General features: G+C 40.4%; 1 protein-coding gene across 3 annotated transcripts in view; it reads right to left on the bottom strand.

Annotated features, from left to right (window-relative positions):
* sh3gl3a (SH3-domain GRB2-like 3a) overlaps positions 1 to 22,618 on the bottom strand; it is a 46,258-nt gene that overhangs the window by 9,283 nt on the left and 14,357 nt on the right. For all 3 annotated transcript variants that reach the window (XM_072465556.1, XM_072465557.1, XM_072465558.1), the window contains exons 2-4: positions 1,528 to 1,596; positions 1,285 to 1,357; positions 15 to 158 (exon numbers count right to left, since the gene is read on the bottom strand). In XM_072465556.1, the coding sequence (XP_072321657.1) occupies positions 15 to 158; positions 1,285 to 1,357; positions 1,528 to 1,596 (286 nt within the window). The remainder of the gene's footprint in view (positions 1 to 14; positions 159 to 1,284; positions 1,358 to 1,527; positions 1,597 to 22,618) is intronic.

The raw sequence follows: 22,618 nt of genomic DNA, 5'->3' as shown, positions 1-22,618 counted from the left end.
GCCAGACTGTTTACCGAATATGGAGTGGTCGCCGAGCTCGTGGCCGTAGCGCAGCATGCAGTCCCCCAGGAGCCCCTCGGCCTGTGGGTAACCCGTGGTCTTCACTTGCCCCCGGATCTTTGACACCGTGTTCAGCATGTTCAGTTTGGCTCGGGACGCTGCAGAAACAGACGAGTTTGGCTTGGAACACACAATAAAACATTCGACTGAACTGAAGAGTCTAGTTTAGGAGAGGCATGTCCTGGAGATCCATCACAAGTTCATATTTATCATTCATACAGACGCGGACCAAAACAAGTGCCTATGACAGGTTTTTACAATGTTCTAATTTTAACTTTATTTTGTGTATTTATACCTGTTGTACAAATTATTACAAGTATTTGTGGAGAGAATTTTGAAAAATCTGTATGACAGGAAGTGACATCACACACACAGTCATTCCAGTCGTTCAAGTTTATTAATAATTTACACAAAGAAACTACCTTTTTGCCTCTCTAAACATTAATTCAACAAAATAAAGTCGCTCTGATATATTTTTATTTGTCAAATAAAACAAAAAATTGTGACATTAGATGAGTTTTTGCCCAGTGTTTGCTGGGTAATTTCCTAGTGTGATGTCATCACTTACAAACAGGAAGTGAAATTATAAACTGTGATAACATTTTTATCATTTTTGAGTTGAGTTGTCCAACCTGGCAGTTTAATTCACTTTAATTCACATTAGATTACCATTACTGAATTAAAATATAGAGACATAAACAGCTGGATAAAAAAGCATATTTGAATATGGGTTTACATTTTTGTTGGTAGGAACTGAATAACTTTGTTTTTCTTCTAAAATCCACATGAATGTTATTTTTGTTAGTTCTTACAATGTAAACTCAAACTGATGTTAACGGCGCTGTACCAAATTCTCACAGTTTGAAGCGTGAAAAACATGTCCCGTTTTTGTCTCTAATGAAGTCAAATCAGTTTTGCAGCAGCACAGATACATTGCTAAAGTGTCTATTCGGGTGAAAATGAGACCATGTGCTAATGTTTTACCCGAGACTCGTGAAAAGTTCTAATCAACTCATAGCGATGAATATTTAGGAACGCGTTAGGAAAGTCAGCAACACACGTGGAGCTGTAAAATAATTTAAAATTAACTAGTTTCAAAACAATAAAAATCAGAAAAACACACAAAACTGTTATTTTTAAAAACACATTGTATCTGACAGACCTGATTTCACAACAAATACAACAAAAAGATAGAATGTTGAAAATAAATAGGTTTTGGGTTACCTGGGTTTGGCTGGAGGTATTCTGTTGTTTTGGACAAAAGGTCGAGCACCGATTTGTTGGTGACCTCAATTTTCTGGTGAAATATGTGCACAAAAGATAGAAACAGAAAGCATGACAATGGAGGTAAAAAAACATTTCATTTATGTAACCTTGTTGTCATTACACATATACAACACACAAACGGGGTAATTTGTCTTTAAACGTGCATTAGTGTCAAATGTACGTGATGCGTTTTGTACTGACTCGCTCCATCTCCAGGAAGTCCTCGTCGAGCTTGGTCCCCTCGGCGCCGCTGATCTTCTCACTCAGGAGCTGCACAGAACACAGGGAGAAGCACCTTTAAGTCAAACCTTTAACACGGACAAAGACATACTGTACTTTTGAGCTCGTTTAGATGAATTACAAGTCATTACATGTCAGAAATAAACTCCAGAATTCTTTAAAATGTGTTAAAATGTGTTTCAGGATTCTCAAGTTGTGCGACAACCTCTTTCAATCGCTGCTTTTATAAGATTCACACATTACAAATCGAAATAAAATGTATACAATCGAATAGTGTTAGTGATATTTTTAAAGCTTTAATTTCCCCCAAAACGAATTAAAATCACCTGTATTTTTTTTTAACTAATCAAATAACATATCATATAAAACAAATCAGAAAATCTAGTTTTTATCATATTGAGCACTAAAAAAAGATGAAAAAAATTAATATCGATCAAAAACATGTCTTAAATTGAGTATTAATATTAGTTGAGGTTTATTTATCAGACAGATGAATAAAGAAAATGTGAAAAGTGCAGAAAAATCACCTTATAAAAGTAATTTGAGCTTTTTTAAACTATAAACAATATATCTTCGAGATTACATTTTTGCATATTTTCTAAACAACATTCCCAATATTCTGTAAATTTTATGAATTGTCGACCTCTAATGACATGACGACATCTGCTCGTGCCACATATTCACACTGTGTCTCCACTAAATGACCGTGCACAGTTCAAAGGTGAGTCGAAAGGAGGTTTGTAAACCGCGGTTCCATTCCACAACGGATTTGAGCAGGATTAACGTTCACACTGAAACTAAAAGTACAAGAGGCAAAGATTGAGGGCATTTGTCCAGCTCAGCACAACACGTGTGACTTCTGCGACACATCCGGGCTGGTCGCACATTCCTCAAGGTCTCGGGACGTCGACAAAGATCAAGATTTAGTTTCAAACCTGCAGAAGTTTGTCTCAAGACACATGCGGCTAGTTTGTTTCAGTGTGAACGTTAATCCTGCTCAAATCCGTTGTGGAATGGAACCGCGGTTTACAAACCTCCTTTCGACTCACCTTTGAACTGTGCACGGTCATTTAGTGGAGACACAGTGTGAATATGTGGCACGAGCAGATGTCGTCATGTCATTAGAGGTCGACAATTCATAAAATTTACAGAATATTGGGAATGTTGTCTCTACAATGTTCAGTATGTGGGGAAATAGACACAGGGAAGGATGTAAAAGGGCCAATGCTAAAGAATATAAAACCTTATTATGATTAAATGTATGAACAGATTTTTGCATTGGCTTTTGACAGATTTTTAGCTGTATATTTGATTTGTTTATTAGTTATACATCTGTGGAAAAAAATAGTATTTATTTACCATTTATTATGATTGTGGATGTGAAAAATAATATCTCAACTTTCTTATTTTGGTTAGTATGATAACAATATTCAGACAATATTATGTTATTACTGTCTGAATATTTCTGTATTTCTGCAACGATTAATCAACTACTCGTGACTATAAAAAATAATTATCTACCTAATATCTAATATCTAGACAACACAGACTCCAAAAATTAAATAAATAGCAATGTTATTTTATTTCGATTTAATAAAAGGATTTCTAAGGGACAACAGCAAAAATAAGAAGCTATGCAGTGAATTATACACACATTTAGAAGTGAATCTGTTTCAATCATCTTATCCATGGGCTTCAGACTGATGAGAATGTAGCATTGTTGCCAGAGCGATTAACAATTTATAACCAAATAATCATATTTAATAATGATTTATAATATATCATATTCACATATCTTCTAAATGGGGAAAAAGTCCTCAAAATGTTTCATTAAACAGGAAGCTGAAACCCATGAATACTGTATGAAAATCTAAATTGCATAAATTGTTGTTTTTGCATGAACTCCTGTGCAGCTGTGGTCATTTGAGTGCAGTTTGGCGTCAGATACATGGACGTACTCTGATAGATTTCCCTGCAGCCCCTTTTGGTCGACTAATGGGTCAATAGGGCATGTCTTTAGTCGAGCCCTACCGCCCTACTTCCCATTAGGGATGTAATGATATAAAATTTGAGTTTTGCAATTATTGTGAAAAAAGCCATCATGATTTAACGATTATTCACGATTATTGAGACCGTGACAAAACAACAGTGAAATCTTTAATTTTCTTTCATTCAAGTCTATCATGTTACTGTTTCTCAAGTTTGTGACCGGCTTTACAAAATTTACTTACTGAAGGACAAAATAAAGTTAAATTTGACAAAAGCAGCCACATAAAGTAAACTTTAGGTCTATTTTTTTGGCTGTAAACAAAACATACTTAATTTTGCTTTAAAATGGTCGCGATTATTATTTTCTGGTTCTTTCTATTATATTGTGACCTGAATAATAACGATTCTTGATTAACCTAATAACCTTGACATCCTAATATTATATATATATTTCACTTAAGTCGGTGTAATCCCTCATTCGTCCAGGCGTGTTCCATAGTAGAAAAAGCTTCAGTTGTAGTCATCTGGACTCAGTTTGAAAAAATAGACGTTTCGACTCTCATCCAAGAGTCATTGTCAATAAAAGAATTTGGATCGAGAACTCCGATATTAATACTGTTCTGTGGTAAGACCCACCCATTGGGAGGAGCCTTCCTGAAGTAGAAAGAGTTGTTTGTTTCAACAGAAACTTCCCCCTTGTATCTACCGAGCCTATTCAGAATCTTAATGGGCTATTAGAATCCTCTTTGTCTTTGTGAGACCCTGGCTCAACCACCCTGAGTACCTGATTAGCATCTAAATGTCCTGGTCCTCTACCTTTCCAGGGGTTCAGTAACCCATTATAAATAACAGGAAGATTAAACCTTAGCCCTCCATTTCTGTTTAAAGAAGGTCTTTCTTTTTTAACAAAAATAGCTTCCTTGACTCCTCTTTCAAACCATCTTTTCTCCCTGCTTAAAACCTTCACCTCACCGTCTTCAAACGAGTGATTAGAGGCTTCAAGATGGAGATGCACGGCACTCTGAGGTCCTGAACTTGTATTTCTTCTGTGCAGATAGAGCCTCTTGTGCAGAGGCTGTTTTGTCTCACCTATGTAACGTTCTTTACAGCTTTCTTCACTGCATTGGATCGAATAAACTACATTGCTCTGTTTTTGAGTCGGCAACTTGTCCTTAGGGTGAACCAGTTTTTGTCTTAAAGTGTTTCCTGGTTTAAAATAAACAGGGACTTCGTGTTGTCTAAAAATTCTCTGCAGTTTTTCCGACAGGCCAGACACATAAGGGATAGAAACACCCTTCCTTCTCTGTTCAGTTTCCCTTTTGTCTTGCTTCTTGGTTCTCTTCACTCTGTTGAGAGCCCAAGCGGGGTAACCACAGGCTGAGAGGGCATTTCGGACATGTTTTTCCTCTTTCTTCTTGCCCTCTGAGCTGGTGGGCACACCTTGAGCTCTGTGTTGTAAGGTTCTGATCACACCCAGCTTGTGCTGTAGTGGGTGGTTGGAACCAAAGAGCAGATACTGGTCCGTGTGTGTAGGTTTCCTATATACCTCTATTTGGAGTTTCCCGTCCTCTCCTCTGATCGTGGAACAATCAAGAAAGGCCAAGCGATTCTCCTTAGCGTCTTCTCTTGTAAACCTAATATGTGGGACCACAGCATTGATGTGATCAGAGAAGGTTTCCAGCTCTTGTTTCTTAATTGTTACAAAAGTATCATCGACATAGCGGAGCCACAGTTTTGGAGCTATGCCTGAGAATGAGGACAGTGCCTTCTTCTCAAAGTGCTCCATGTACAGGTTGGCCACTATGGGAGAGACGGGCGAGCCCATGGCACAGCCATGAATCTGTCTGTAAAATTGTCCCCGGAATTGAAAGTAAGTGGTGTTCAGACAGATGTCCAACAGTTTACATATGTGTTCAGGTGTCAGTTTGGTCCTTTCCTGTAGGGTGGTGTCTTCCTGCAGTCTGATCCTCACTGCTGCTACTGCATCAGAGGTCGGGATGCAGGTGAACAGGGACACCACATCATATGAAACCATGAGGTCATCTGGGTCCAGTTGGAGATGTTTCACTTTATCCACAAAGTTGTGCGTGTTTTCCACATGATGTACCGAATTCCCCACAAGCGGAGCCAATTTAGTTGTTAAATGCTTGGCCACATTGTAAGTGATGGAATCTGTGCTGCACACTATGGGTCTGAGTGGAACCTCCTTTTTGTGTATTTTTGGAAGGCCATAAATGCAGGGCATGGCTTCACCAGGATACAGTCTGTAATACAGAGGCCGGTCTATCGCTTCCTCTTTTTCCAGCCTTTGTAAACAGTCTATCACTTTCTTCTTGTAGCCACTGGTCGGATCTCTTTTCAAGCGCTCGTATGTGGTCGTGTCCTCGAGGAGGGTGTGGACTTTGGCTTCGTAATCAGCTGCGTTGAGAATCACAGTGCAACGTCCCTTGTCTGCTGGGAGGATGTTGATGCTATGATATTTTTCCAGTGCTGAAAGTGCTTTTCTCTCTTCAGATGTGATATTTGAAGGCGGTGGTTTGGCACTCTTCAGGGTCGCTGTGACACGTAACCTCAGGTCTGCAGCCTCCGATTCAGTCATGTTGTTGTTTCTAATTGCCGTTTCAGTGGCTGTGATGTAGTCCTCTGTAGGGATGTGTTTAGAGGTGACAGAAAAGTTGAGACCTTTAGAGAGCACCTCCTTTTCTGCCTGTGTCAGAACATGATCTGATAGGTTCTTAATCCAATTGTTTTTGCTGGTCGCTAATTTGTAGGGAAACTGAACAGAGAAGGAAGGGTGTTTCTATCCCTTATGTGTCTGGCCTGTCGGAAAAACTGCAGAGAATTTTTAGACAACACGAAGTCCCTGTTTATTTTAAACCAGGAAACACTTTAAGACAAAAACTGGTTCACCCTAAGGACAAGTTGCCGACTCAAAAACAGAGCAATGTAGTTTATTCGATCCAATGCAGTGAAGAAAGCTGTAAAGAACGTTACATAGGTGAGACAAAACAGCCTCTGCACAAGAGGCTCTATCAGCACAGAAGAAATACAAGTTCAGGACCTCAGAGTGCCGTGCATCTCCATCTTGAAGCCTCTAATCACTCGTTTGAAGACGGTGAGGTGAAGGTTTTAAGCAGGGAGAAAAGATGGTTTGAAAGAGGAGTCAAGGAAGCTATTTTTGTTAAAAAAGAAAGACCTTCTTTAAACAGAAATGGAGGGCTAAGGTTTAATCTTCCTGTTATTTATAATGGGTTACTGAACCCCTGGAAAGGTAGAGGACCAGGACATTTAGATGCTAATCAGGTACTCAGGGTGGTTGAGCCAGGGTCTCACAAAGACAAAGAGGATTCTAATAGCCCATTAAGATTCTGAATAGGCTCGGTAGATACAAGGGGGAAGTTTCTGTTGAAACAAACAACTCTTTCTACTTCAGGAAGGCTCCTCCCAATGGGTGGGTCTTACCACAGAACAGTATTAATATCGGAGTTCTCGATCCAAATTCTTTTATTGACAATGACTCTTGGATGAGAGTCGAAACGTCTATTTTTTCAAACTGAGTCCAGATGACTACAACTGAAGCTTTTTCTAATATTCCACTTAGAAAAATATTTGGCCTTCAAAGTACCACCAGATAAACCTGGTCTATAAAATGCCCATTCCAAGACTAAATTAGGTCTAAATAGGATCTAAACAGGAATAAGACCTAACCTAAGTAGTTCTGTCCAACAAATAACCCAGAGGAGGACATCAATGAATAAAATGTACTCAAATGTAAGCAGAGACTAGAATTACATATCGCTTGACTAGTCGACTACTAAAATAATCGACAGTTGCTCATGTTTTAATCTTCTGTTACAATCTGCTTTTTGCCGTTTTGTTTTCCAAAGCAAAACCGGCAGAAACGTGGCTTGACCAAAGAACCGTAAGTATTCACACACACGACAGTCTCCCAATTTCAGCAAACAAAACGTGAAAACGGGTGAGACGTTTTACCACGTTTCTTTTAGTTGGCGAACGCATTTCCAACGAGAGTTTGTCTGGCGGCAGCAGAGAGGCAGAGGTTTAAAAATAGCACAAACGATGATGAAAGACGTGTAATAAGTCCAATTAACACTTCAGCCCCAAAGTGCAAGATTCAACGGGGCGACGTGGGAAACCTGCTTCAGAATAAAATCTGACTCACGTCGACCAGGGCTTGATAACTACATGCAGAGACGGAGAGAAAGAAGGGCGTGACGAGAGGGAAAGTCAAACTCCAACAGCTACGAAAAGGTGCAGTGACTTCAAGATGGCATGACATTTTACTTGAATTGTACCTGTTTGAACTTCCAATATATTGTTCAAAATATGTCTAAGTCTTGTCAACTCTTTGTCGTGCCAAAGCTGTGACTTTGGCAGGAACAGAATTCAACACTGAGAAAATCTAATGTTAGGCGTCCCCGTGTACGGCAGGGCCAGTAATCGGCAGGGCCAGTAATCGGCAGGGCCAGTAATCGGCAGGGCCAGTAATCAGATCCACAGCCTCTGTCAGGAAAAGCGTTTGAGCAGGGTTCAGACCTTGGAGGAAGCAATTTGACTTTAAAATAGTGTTTAGGTTAATGAAATAAATAAATATATTTAAAAAAGCAATTTTATAATTTTTATATGTATTTTTATATTTTTTATATAAAAAAATGTTCGGGTATGTTTAAATGCATAAAACAAAGGAAAAACTGCACACGACACAGAGCAAAATGAACAAAAGTGGCAAAATCCCGACATAAACCTCCCACTTGGTCCAAAGTTTGTCAAGTTTCAATTTAACTTTGAATGTTATTTTCCCCATTTTTCAAATATCTTTTACAGTGCTTCCCAATGTGAAGGTCGCGAGGTCATTTCAAGATGTAATTTAAAAATGTTGACAATGTATTAAAGTTACATTTAAGTGAAATTGGGTCAGATAAAAAAATAAACCACAAAAATAAATACAAAATATAGCCGCAAGCGGCAATGATCGGCCCTCGCCACGCCGCAAGAGGAGGGGGCGCTAACGCGCCCCAATTGTCCTTTTATTACGCCTACTGTTGAATCTGTGACGCTGTCACATCTTCTCCCCTTTGTTTTACCATCAAAAAGCAATTTTATTTTGAATTCTTGGCAAAATGTGCAGCTTTGCCGCACAGAGACCGTGATTCTTTGAATAAAAATGTGGATACCTTTTGATGGTCCACCCCTGAAGATGAGTCTCACCAAAATTCAGGTTAATAGGGCGAACGCCCTAAGAGGAGTTCATGAAAGTCTAAAGTGTAAACATGTTCTGGCGATTTCCCCATTGGAATAACATGTGAGGTTTCGGTCATCGCTACGGCAACGCCATAACAATTATGACATGGGTCTCATTGACTTTTTTGATGGGTATGCCAAAATTGAGTTGTGTGTCAAATTTCATATAATTTCGCAAAACTAAACATTTAACCTCCATATAAAATCTGTAGGGGGCGCTGTGGCGCCAAATTAATTTATTTCACTTCAAGTAGGTTTAGGGCAAAGAGTTTAACAACTGATTCTAATTTGACGCAATTCGGACTTTATCTGCGCAAACGGCAGAAATGTTAAATTTGGGAGATTTCTGAAATTCTAGCTACAGTTTGCGGCTTCGCCGCACAGAGACCGTGACAGGTATCAATGTAATTTGAATAACTTTTGATGTCCCACTCCTCAGTAGCATTTTCACCAAATTTCAGCTTTTTAGGGCCAACGCCCTGGGAGGAGTTCGTAAAAGTACGACGTTTGGAAAAACTCCAGAGTCATGCTTAGCCATTTTTGAAGCAATATGGCCGACATTTGGTTGGGCGGACGGCGTTGCCGTGTTAATATTTTTTACTTCTCTTGTCACCATCTACCTCTGCGCCAAATTTCATGATTCTACGATCAGATTTTTTTTGGGTCATTTCCCATCTCTCAATGCATTTTTGGTACATTTGGGGGCGCTGACGCGCCATTTTTTTATTTTAGAAAAGGGAAATATCCAGAATGTAGAGAGGCACGATTTTTAGAGGTGTGCAAATTTTTGTGACTTTTCGTCAATGTTCACTGGGTGAAAAATAGGGGGGTTGGTCCCGAGAAGAAGAAGTAGAAGAAGAAAGAATATTAAAGCCGCAAGCGGCATCCAACGGCCCTCGCGGGCCGCCGGCCTTCCGACTCTGCGCTTTCGACTTGATAAAGATGGCGCCCTTATTGTGTGTTGAATAAAAAAAGAACTTGACAGACGGCGACACATTGGACATGGCCAATCCAGTGCAAATCAACACAAGTGTCAGTCAAATTTGCTGCGCCGCCGCACAGAGACCTTAGCACTTGGAATAAAAATATGGATAACTTTTGATGCCGCGCTTGTGTAGATGATATTTCCCAAAGTAAAGCTTGATCGAGCTATTGCCCACGGAGGAGTTTGTTAAAGTGTGAAGCGTAAATGTGAACATTTCAAGGATTTGGCGTTTTTCCCATTTGTGACAGTATATTTGCAGCTCCACGGCACAGAGACCGTACCACTTAAAATCAAAATATGGATAACTTTTGATGCCCCGTTTGTGTAGATGATTTTCCCCAAATATGAGCTTTATCGGGCAATCGGCCTAGGAGGAGTTCGTTAAAGTGTGAAGCGTAAAAATGTGGTGATTTTAGAGATTTCGCTGTTTTCCCATTTCTGACATATATTTGCGGGTCCGCCACACAGAGACCGTAGCACTTAGAATCAAAATATGGATAAGTTTTGATGCCCCGCTTGTGTAGATGATATTCTCCAAATATGAACTTGATCGGACAATCGCCCTAGGAGGAGTTCGTTAAAGTGTGAAGCGTAAAAATGTGGTGATTTGAGCGATTCTACGATTTTCCCATAAGGATAACATGGGATGTTTCTGTCAACGCTACGGTTACGCCGTACAAAATATGACTTTGGCTCTCATACTTTTATGATCAGGATGGCAAATTAGAATTTTGTTCAAAATATCATGTCATTTGGAAAAACTCTATTGTTTATAGGCCACTCTGAAGGCCAAATAGTCAGAATTCTGGGAAACGTTTGCGGCTCCGTCGCACAGAGACCGTAAAAGCTATCCTTAAAATTTGGATAACTTTAGATGCCCCACTTGTCTAGAGGACGTACACCGATTTTGAGGTCGGTGGGCAAAACGCACTAGGAGGACTTCGTTAAAGTGTGAAACAGAAAAATGTGGATATTCGAGAGATTTAGCGGTTTTCCCATAGGGATAACATGGGAGGTTTATGTCATCGCTACGACTACGCCGTAAAAATTAGGGCATTTGTCTGATTGGCTTTTTTGATCGCGACGCCAAAATAGAATTTTGGGTAAAGTTTAGAGAATTTTGGTAAAACTAATTTTTGACCTTCAATGTTAATTTAAAGGTCACTCTGTAGGGGGCGCTATCGCGCCCATTTCAATTTTGTCATCATAAACTGGTCCAAACTAGAAAGTTGAACAACTGAATCAAATTTGGTCCTAATCGGACTTGTTTTGATCAAATGGGAACAATTTTTAGATCTGCAATATCCCAAAATAAGTTGTCCAACTTTGCGGCTGCGCCGCACACAGACCGTAAAAGGTATCTCAAAAAATTGAATAACTTTAGATGCCCCACTTGTCCAGAGGACGTCAGCCGATTTTGAAGTCGGTGGGCAAAACGCCCTAGGAGGAGTTCGTCAAAGTTTGACGTGAACAAAATGGCTAACACAGCGTGTTTTCATTTTCAAAGGAAGATGGCGGGCATAGGGTAATTCTGGGGGCGTGGCCACAATAATATTTGTTTTTTGTCCTCACAAGAGAAATGCGTGTACCGAATTTCGTAGCTCTACGACAAAGTTGACCTCCGGGCGTCTCCCATAGGCGCAATGTATTTTGACTTTTGTCGGTGGCGCTGTCGCGCCATTTTTTAACAAAAAAAAAAATGGCCCAGAAAAAACAAAATTTTTCGCCGATTTTGAATTTTGGGTAAAGTTTGGTGAGTTTTTGAGCATGTTCAGGGGGTCAAATTAGAGCTCAAAAAGCAGAAGAACAAGAAAAATAATAAAAATATTAAAGCCGCAAGCGGCATCCAACGGCCCTCGCGGGCCGCCGGCCTTCCGACTCTGCGCTTTCGACTTGATAAAGATGGCGCCCTTATTGTGTGTTGAATAAAAAAAGAACTTGACAGACGGCGACACATTGGACATGGCCAATCCAGTGCAAATGAACACAAGTGTCAGTCAAATTTGCTGCGCCGCCGCACAGAGACCGTAGCACTTGGAATAAAAATATGGATAACTTTTGATGCCGCGCTTGTGTAGATAATTTTTCCCAAAGTAAAGCTTGATCGAGCTATTGCCCACGGAGGAGTTTGTTAAAGTGTGAAGCGTAAATGTGAACATTTCAAGGATTTGGCGTTTTTCCCATTTGTGACAGTATATTTGCAGCTCCACGGCACAGAGACCGTACCACTTAAAATCAAAATATGGATAACTTTTGATGCCCCGTTTGTGTAGATGATTTTCCCCAAATATGAGCTTGATCGGGCAATCGGCCTAGGAGGAGTTCGTTAAAGTGTGAAGCGTAAAAATGTGGTGATTTTAGAGATTTCGCTGTTTTCCCATTTCTGACATATATTTGCGGGTCCGCCACACAGAGACCGTAGCACTTAGAATCAAAATATGGGTAAGTTTTGATGCCCCGCTTGTGTAGATGATATTCTCCAAATATGAACTTGATCGGACAATCGCCCTAGGAGGAGTTTGTTAAAGTGTGAAGCGTAAAAATGTGGTGATTTGAGCGATTCTACGATTTTCCCATAAGGATAACATGGGATGTTTCTGTCAACGCTACGGTTACGCCGTACAAAATATGACTTTGGCTCTCATACTTGTATGATCAGGATGGCAAATTAGAATTTCGTTCAAAATATCATGTCATTTGGAAAAACTCTATTGTTTATAGGCCACTCTGAAGGCCAAATAGTCAGAATTCTGGGAAACGTTTGCGGCTCCGTCGCACAAAGACCGTAAAAGTTATCCTTAAAATTTGGATAACTTTAGATACACCACTTGTCTAGAGGACGTACACCGATTTTGAGGTTGGTGGGCAAAACGCACTAGGAGGACTTCGTTAAAGTGTAAAACATAAAAATGTGGTAATTTGAGAGATTTTGTGGTTTTCCCATAGGGATAACATGGGAGGTTTCTGTCATCGCTACGACTACGGCGTAAAAATTTAGGCATTTTTGTGATTGGCTTTTGTGATCGGGACGGCAAAATAGAATTTTGGGTAAAGTTTAGACAATTTTGGTAAAACTAATTTTTGACCTTCAATGTTAATTTAAAGGTCACTCTGTAGGGGGCGCTATCACTGCCATTTCAATTTTGTCAGCCTAAACTGGTCCAAACTAGAAAGTTTAACAACTGATTCAAATTTGGTCCTAATCGGACTGGTTTTGATCAAATGGGAGCAATTTTTAGACCTGCAATATTCCAAAATAAGTTGTCCAACTTTGCGGCTGCGCCGCACACAGACCGTAAAAGGTATCTCAAAAAATTGAATAACTTTAGATGCCCCACTTGTCCAGAGGACGTACGCCGATTTTGAAGTCGGTGGGCAAAACGCCCTAGGAGGAGTTCGTCAAAGTTTGACGTAAACAAAATGGCTAACTCAGCTTGTTTTCATTTTCAAAGGAAGATGGCGGCCATAGGGTAAGTTTGGGGGCGTGGCCACAATGATTTTTTTTGTTTATCCTCACGAGAGGAATGCGTGTCCCGAATTTCGTAGCTTTACGCCAAAGTTGACCTCGGGGCGTCTCCCATAGGCGCAATGTATTTTGACTTTTGTCGGTGGCGCTGTCGCGCCATTTTTTAACGAAAAAAAAAATGGCCCAGAAAAAATAAAATTTTTCGCCCATTCTGAATTTTGGGCAAAGTTTGGTGAGTTTTTGAGCATGTTCAGGGGGTCAAATTAGAGATCAAAGCGCTGAAGAAGAACAAGAAAAATAATAATAATAATAATAATAATAATATTTTTAGCAAAAACAATATAGCCGTTTTTACTATAACAACAAATGAGCCTTCCCGATGCCGCCATGGGGTGGAATCATCATTACGAGCGCTTACGCGCTCGTCACTCCCTATTCCGTCGGGATGCCCCGCCCACTCCCCATAGACTTCCATTGATTTGAGCAGATACAAGCATGGCCCATGCCTGCGGCATGGATTCTCGCGTACGGGACGATGCCAGGAGGGTTTTTGGAGGAATGCAGCGCTTCGCGCTGCTGTTGTCAACAATTAGTGAATGGGCTACGCCCATTCACTGATTGTTGACTATTTCTGTCATAGCAGGAGTAAGTATGCATGATCCATGCCTTCGGCATGGGCTAGTTCACTGTACTTGCCATGGGCGACGGGGCACCAAACATGCGGGCTGCGCAACGCTGCCTTCGGCAGCGTTGCGGGAGCAATAGGCCCTCCGCCCTGCTGGGGCTCGGGCCTAAATATTCCGATGCGAAAACAATGTTTCCCATTTTTCAAATATCATAAACTATACATTTTCGGAAATCGCTCGCGCTTTCCTACCTCATGGTGTGGGTCCCTGGTCACTGACGGGTACTTTTGTTAATTTTGAGTGGGCTCCGCCCACTTTGTGTTTTTGGCCCTCTATACAGTAATAATGTTCAATTTTTGCATTACATGCTTATATGCACGGAACATGCAAGATATGGGGAACGTATTCGTGAGCTACTTAGCGCAAATGAGTGCTTTATAAGGGGATGACGACCCCCTCCTCTTGCGGCGTGGCGAGGGCCAATCATTGCCGCTTGCGGCTATATTTTGTATTTATTTTTGTGGTTTATTTTTTTATCTGACCCAATTTCACTTAAATGTAACTTTAATACATTGTCAACATTTTTAAATTACATCTTGAAATGACCTCGCGACCTTCACATTGGGAAGCACTGTAAAAGATATTTGAAAAATGGGGAAAATAACATGACATGGGTCTCATTGACTTTTTTGATGGGGATGCTAAAATTGAGTTGTGTGTCAAATTTCATATAATTTCGCAAAATTAAACATTTAACCTCCATATAAAATCTGTAGGGGGCGCTGTGGCGCTCGGGCCTAATAAATCCAATTTTAAAAGGTTTACAACTTTAAATTATTACAGACGTCTATTTAATTTGACTGTGGGGTCCTGAGTCAGTCGCACAGTTATTTTGACAAGTTTGGGAACCCCTGGTCTGTTAAAAGTCTTTGATTGTCGGCTGAGATTCTGTCAGACTTGAAACAAACCGTTCACTTACAGCACAATGTTGTTTTTTCCCCCTGCAATTATGACGCAAGTATCAATCATTACATTGCTGAAAAGTGCATCATTTCATGCATCGGGATTAGGGCCTCGTGTCTCCTCCCGACATGGCAACATGGCCGCTGCTCCCTCCTCTCATGACACAACAGTGAGTCATCCTCCGCTCGCACTAACGTCATCACACAAACTCTGAGTCACGGTCAGCTGCACGCTCTGGACACCGGACGGATCGTAGCGTTTCTCTGACCTGATGCTTGGACATGACACATCCTGGCACGACTACAAGTTTGACCACTCACCATGCGCCAAAAACTATTCAGGCAAAGTCTACAAAATACACACATCAGCAAGTGAAATAATGCAAAACAACAACACAACCAGGGCTATTGAGAGGTATTTATCATCTTTTGAGCACGTTTTGACTGTCTCTAAATAAGATTGGCAATGGAACGAGCATAAAATATCCTGTTTTTTCTAACTTGAAATAAGAGAAATGCAATTGCACTTGAAATAATAACAAAACGTACTTGTTGTATTGTTGTATTAAGAAAATAAAATTAAACTCAAATCAAGATAAATACTACTTAATTCAATCACTTTTTAACTTACACCACGGCATCAAAAGCGTCCAGTTTACATTCAAAGTCTATAAATGTCTGTAAATGTGCGACTTGGTGTCCAGCGTTTTTGAATGTAAACTGGACACTTTGGTGTGAACAGAGCTTTATACATTGAAGCTTAACCGAGATAATGTGTGAATAATTGTTTAATTTTATTAGTAATTATTTTTTAATCTTCATTTGAGTATATTTTTTACTATGTTTAAGTAAGATGTACCAATGTACCAATTTTTCTTTTCCTTATTTCAAGTGCAGCAGTTTTGTTGTTGTTGCTCATTTCAAGTGAGAAAATGCTTGTTTTTTTCTTATTCTAAGTAAAGCGAGACATTTCACGCTTATTATTCCATTTGCAAAACCTACGTTAAGATTGTCAAGGCATACTCAAATCAATCAAGATTCAAGCACTTAGTCCCTTGATATCTTAAACGTTTCTTATAAAATGTGCTATAAATTAAGTGAAAAGCCTTATTTGTATCAAAACTAAAAGGTTAAACTTATCATTAGAACGTACAAAACACCTCCTGGTATTTTCTGATCAGGGAAAATCCTTTACGAATATGAAAAACATCTGTCTTCTAGGATGTAACCCGGTACAACAAATACACAACTGCATACAAGTCCCATATAAACCCTTAGTTATGACTCTTATCGCCCTCATATCCTCCTTCAGCTGCAGTTCTTGTAAATCCTCTGCACAAACAAGCCTTCCCGTCCCAGTCCCGCTCCAAACCCCAGACGCCGGAGGCTACCGCCCCCCGACGGCCCGGCTCCGCCCTCATGTTACTGTAACGCCGTCAGCACGTCCGCTCTGGGCCGTTACATAAGCGCTGACGCAACAGGACTGTAAAGGACAATGGTGCAAGAGAGCAGGGCGAAGTGCTCGAAGGCAATCTGTGCCTGAACAAAGGAAAGTGGAACATAATAAACGGGCAAGATTAACACGTGGATCGGTCTTTGTAGTAATGGAGTTTGTGTGATGGCCAAAATGCCAAATCTGCTCTAAAGAGTCAAGTCAACAAACAAACAAATGCATAAAAACAATATTTAATGCATGCTTTTATTGATTTATTTAACCTAGGAAATCACAGGCTCCCTCAGGTTAGGGTTGGTGTTGGGGGGATTTGGCTTGGTGTTTGGGGGTTGGGGTTGTTATAAGTTTAGAAAAAAATCTGTGATCAAAACCTAAATTAAAAAATATATATATAATAAATTAATATTCTGAGCCTTATTAAAGACGTGGCGGTCCAGTCAAACCCACATCAAATGCAATAATGCAATGATGATTCACTTCACGTTAGTCTAGTCCAGGGGTTTCCAAACCTTTCAGGCCGGGACCCCCAAAATAACCATGAAACAGACTTGGGACCCCCACAGCAAAATTACATAGTTGTCTGTAATATTTTCTAAGTTCCAAACCATTTAAAATGAGGTTTGATTGTATTTTTACAATCCTGACCCAATTTCATTTCATTCATACATTACATCTTGAAATCATCTCGCGACCCCCACTTTGTGAACCACTGGTCCAGTCTAAGGCCCGTCGCTCTGTACACGGTTCAATGTGTTTCTCTCTGTGGAAATACAAAGTTTGGACTCCCCAGAAGTGAGGTTTCTGCTCTTCTGTGGATCTGACCTGTAGATCTGGAGGAACGCTCTTAACGCTGGATGAACGGCTCTTCCTCTGCCTGGATGAACGGCTCTTCCTCTGCCTGGATGAACGGCTCTTCCTCTGCCTGGATGAACGGCTCTTCCTCTGCCTGGATGAACGGCCCTTCCTCTGCCGGGATGAACGGCTCTTCCTCTGCCTGAATGAACGGCTCTTCCTCTGCTTGGATGAACAGCTCTTCCTCTGCCTAGATGAACGGCTTTTCCTCTGCCGGGATGAACGGCTCTTCCTCTGCCTAGATGAACGGCTCATCCTCTACCTGGATGAACGGCTCTTCCTCTGCCTGGATGAACAGCTCTTCCTCTGCCTGGATGAACAGCTCTTCCTCTGCCTGGATGAACAGCTCTTCCTCTGCCTGGATGAACGGCTCTTCCTCTGCCGGGATGAACGGCTCTTCCTCTGCCGGGATGAACGGCTCTTCCTCTGCCTAGATGAACGGCTCTTCCTCTGCCTAGATGAACGGTTCTTCCTCTGCCAGGATGAACGGTTCTTCCTCTGCCAGGATGAACGGTTCTTCCTCTGCCAGGATGAACGGTTCTTCCTCTGCCAGGATGAACGGCTCTTCCTCTGCCTGGATGAACGGCTCTTCCTCTGCCTGGATGAACGGCTCTTCCTCTGCCTGGATGAACGGCTCTTCCTCTGCCTGGATGAACGGCTCTTCCTCTGCCAGGATGAACGGCTCTTCCTCTGCCTGGATGAACAGCTCTTCCTCTGCCTGGATGAACGGCTCTTCCTCTGCCTGGATGAACAGCTCTTCCTCTGCCTGGATGAACAGCTCTTCCTCTGCCTGGATGAACGGCTCTTCCTCTGCCTGGATGAACAGCTCTTCCTCTGCCTGGATGAACAGCTCTTCCTCTGCCTGGATGAACGGCTCTTCCTCTGCCTGGATGAACAGCTCTTCCTCTGCCTGGATGAACTGCTCTTCCTCCGTCTATATGAACCATCTTATCTGCAAATGGAGGCGAGTCAGTCCTGGACCATGTCAGCCTGTCCGTCTATTGGAGTACGATCTATTCTTCTTTGTGGTTCTCCCTGAGGTTTCTACTTTCTTCCAAAGGGTTTTGTAGTTTGTAGTTAGGCCAAAGGATGCTATTTAACATCTTACTTTCCTCTCACCTCAACTGAACACAATAAAGAATGCTCATCTGATCCTACTGTGACCAAAAATAAAGTAAAAAGCATAAATGAATTCTGAAGTCGGCACACACTGTATTCACCATCGAGATCGAGGCCAAACACACTTCTCTCTACTACGTTTCTTATTTAAAGAACAGGTGTTTTACTGAAGCAGTGCAGGAGCAGGAGGTTTGTGTGCCAATGCTCCAAATAAAGAGCTGCACGAGGAGAGCACCAAGTGGGTCAGACCGGGGTAAATTTAGCCCGATCAGCGCTGCGTGGAGCTGGAGCTTTCTAGGACAGTGGAGCAGAGGAGAGGGGCTGCAGTGGAAAAGTTTCTGAGGGCTCGACTCTAAAACATGCACAACAGGCAAAATCCTCCCTTTAATGTGGTCCAGGTCCAGCTCAAGATCAGGAAATGGGGACTCAAACATTAAAAAACCCTCTTCAGACCAAGACTATTGTATGTTCACATGCACAACAATCATTATCTGATTTCTGGAGTTCTCAGATGATTAAAATGTGATGTCAACAGTTCCATTGAATGTGAATAATATGATTTCTTCTTTCTGACTAATCACACAAGTGCAGGTTTTGACAAGAGGAAACGTCAAAGATTGCCCTAAAATATCCACTGATAAACTGGCACATGTGACCAGGTGTTTTTGATGGTCAGATTTATCTTCTGCATGTAAACATCCACCTTTGACTTATGGGTCAAAGTAAGAGGTTTAACATCCTCCAGAATAAGAACTTAGGAAAGGACCAGGACGACAGGAAAACAGACCAAAGTGAGACCAGCAAAAACAATTGGATAAAGAACTTGACGGACCGTGTCCTGTTTCAGACAGAAAAAGACATGCTCTCTAAAGATGATAAGGGAGCTGCAGCCAGCAAACAATAGGATGTATATGACCCATTACAGGCCTGGTAGGGTAACAAAGATGATTAGCTTCAGGGAAAACTTAAAACAGTGCAAACAAATAGATAATTAGGACAGGCTATTATAAGGAGGTTCCACCCAGTGGGAAGATATTTAGTGTAATCTGATTTTAAATTTTGAATTGTTTGAATTGTTTTTAATCAAAATTTTGGTGCGGAATTTTGCAGTTTCATTGTGTTTTTCTCAGTTCAAAATGTCAAAATGAAAAATTCAACTTTTGAATATGCATTGCATTTTCAAGCTCTCAGTTATAAACAATGTAAGACACCAACTTTAAAAACTATGCATTTAATATTTGAAAATTAAATGAAAATATACACTGCAAAATCCAGCAACTGAAATTCAAAACAGAAAAAAATTCAAGCATGTTTATTAAGAGTTAGAAATTCTACGTGGGAATCAAAATCTGAAGAAACAAATTATCTTCCATACGCCAAAAGCACAATACTAAAAGCATTATAATGTATTGTAAACTAAACAACGACATCACTGCAAATCCAAGCCAAAATATTCAATCAATCACATGACTAAACCAGATATATATAGAGTAAATGAGGCGTTTGCAGGAAGAGGAAGAAGGCCACAGCCCAAAAGGAAATGCAGGTGACAACACTCATGTAATGTGCACATTACAGCTGCAATCACACTGGAGACTGCACAGAGAACATGGAAAATACACTACTAACTAATCATTACAAACCTAAGGCTGTTTTGGACTAAAATAGATAGTAAGATGCAGTAGTTTGAGGCATCTCTCTAAAACTCGTCTCACATCTGCCTCTTCACTTTACGTCGTGTTTTGTGCTTGTATCTGTAATGATGATCTAATTAGACTGAGCCCGTCTGGTGCAGCAAAAACTAATTAAATTCAAGCACCTGAATTGCAAATGAAGAATTTGTTTTCCCAAAGTTTAATCCGTACGAGAGTTTGATCCCGAGACAAAACCGACGCGCCCAGTGTGTTCTGACAGATTAGTTTTACAAGTTAATGACAGAGGCCAGATAAAGCAGAGACAGGTTAATTTAAGTTTGTCCAAAAGAGCCTTGGGAACAAAAAAACCTCTCAAAGATTGTGTGCAGTCTTCGGTCTTCTGCCCGGGCTTCAGCTAAAGGATTCACTCCTGATTTGAAGGATTTGACATGGCAGCAATGGCGCAATCAAAATATAGCTTTTAAATGGGGAAAGATCCTCCAAATCAGTTAAATATATCTTATTTTGTTTTTTATATTTTAGAATTGAAACGCAATTTATTTTATTTGTTATACTTTAGAATTTAAATGTATTTCATTTTATTTATGTTATATTTTAGAAGTTAAATGTATTCTATTTTGTGTTACTGCAGCGTGTGTCAACCTGCTTTACCACACAAGACATGCAATCAACACAAAACTTAATTATATGATACATTTTATGATAACAGTCCTACTTCAAGAATGCAAAATTATATAAGTTTATGTAATTTCATGGTCACGTTGTTCTTTTTCATCCTTGCGAGTGATGCAAACTGTACAGAAATGTCACATCACCAAGCACACGACACACTGTACAACATACAGTGATCCTGACTCGACGCTGTGACATAATCTCTTTGGTTTTGGCAGAAAAGGCTGAGATTCTGGTTTGAAACACGTCGAAACACGAAGCGAGAGAGACTTGTCACGCTTCACGGACCGGCCGCCTCGAGGATCTGGGAAAAACGGCTCCAAAGAAAGTGGAAAATACAATAAAGGAACGTTATGTGACGAGGTTATGTCACACGGTGAGTTAGTCGCATGCGTCTCGTGTTTAGAGTCGTATTTAAGAAAGAGTTCAAGCACATCTCATATCAAAAAGGTGGAAAAGATATTGCTTTGCCTAAATTTCAGAATATAGTATTAACGTGTATATTGCACTTTATTGCAAAAAACCACGACTCTCCACAGATCTGACCTGTAACTTGGCCCGGTGGAGTCCCCGTTTGTCTCCGTGGAGATCATTTTTAAGTCATACTGTAGAACATTCCAGGCAAACAATAAGATCTCCACAGAAACGAGAAAAAGGATGTTACAAATTGAGATTGCAATTCAAGCAACGTCAAACAACTTTGTGGATGTATCACAAAATAAAACCACACTAGGGAACATATTCCACGGAAACGAAGAAATGTTAAATGCCATACTTTAGGATAATATAACCAAAGTAATAGTCAACCAAGTATGACTCACGATTGTGGAGATGCAAATTCGCTCATAGTTTTATCGTGCAAAAAACAACAACATGCTTTTATTTTAGTGAACCGTATTTTCCGCACTATAAGGCGCATTTAAAAGCCTTTAATTTTCTCAAAAAAACAACAGTGCGCCTTATAATCCAGTGCGTTTTATATATGAATTAATTCTGGTTGTGCTTATTGACCTCGAACCGATTTTGTGTGGTACATGTTTTGTTTCGCTTAATGCGCCTTAAAGTCCGGTGAGCCTTATTGTGCAGAAAATACGGTATTTTCTTTACCTGAAAAGTTACATGGTGGGACTTCAAACTGCCATCTTGATAGCAACAGATAATACGCACAAATTCCAAGGCTTAGATTTCACAAGTGTTGTATCCATTGACTGTCAAACACAGATAATTTAGGTGATAAAATAGTATAAATAGCAAAGCGGTTCTTAAAAACATATGTAACATGTCAGAAATATGGATATTTTCAAGAATCATTAACGTCGGCGATACAGTTTTGCGACACTTCCTTTCAAAACAAACCCTCCCTGGCCTCTTGGACGTCAGTGTTACTGTATTGTAATGATTATGAGTCTCGGTGGAGCAGCAGCGCGGGACACGAGCAGCAATAACACGCTCTGGATCTCTAATATCATCTGCTGCAGGTTAAAGCCGTATGCAGCAGTTTCTTATTGATTCCCAGACTTTAGGATCACACAGAAGAAGACATAAAGAAACACAGGGAGAAGATTAAAAAATACTGGACTATAAAATGCTGTACTGTTAATACATTGCTCTATTAGTATTGCACTTTGACAACAGTACTGCAAATACAAAACACTGTATGTCTATGTGCAGTGACATCATTAGTTCATATAAATATAGATAGTTTATTATGTCTGTCTATATATGTCTGCATTAAGTTAGGTTACATAAATACAGCAAAATATAGTAACGTTCACAAATGAACTTCTAACAAAGTAAAAGTAATTACAAAACGTATTCATCTAATTTGTTGCACGGTTGTGTAAATGTTGTATTCAGACAGATTTTGAGCTTATTGCGTATCCATTTTTTCTCTTTAGACCCTGTTTACACGGCAACTGTTGTCAGGAAAACGCACCACAGACCCTGATTAGATCTGTGTTTAGGCGTAAATGTCGAGGTGTGAAGAGAAACCAATTTTGAAAGCTGCAGT

Source organism: Eucyclogobius newberryi, unplaced genomic scaffold, assembly GCF_026437365.1.
Source record: "Eucyclogobius newberryi isolate DKJ021-1_F unplaced genomic scaffold, fEucNew1.0.hap1 SCAF_5, whole genome shotgun sequence".
NCBI lineage: Eukaryota > Metazoa > Chordata > Actinopteri > Gobiiformes > Gobiidae > Eucyclogobius > Eucyclogobius newberryi.
Note: the sequence above shows the minus strand (reverse complement) of the source record. Positions and strands in the feature narration are given on the sequence as shown.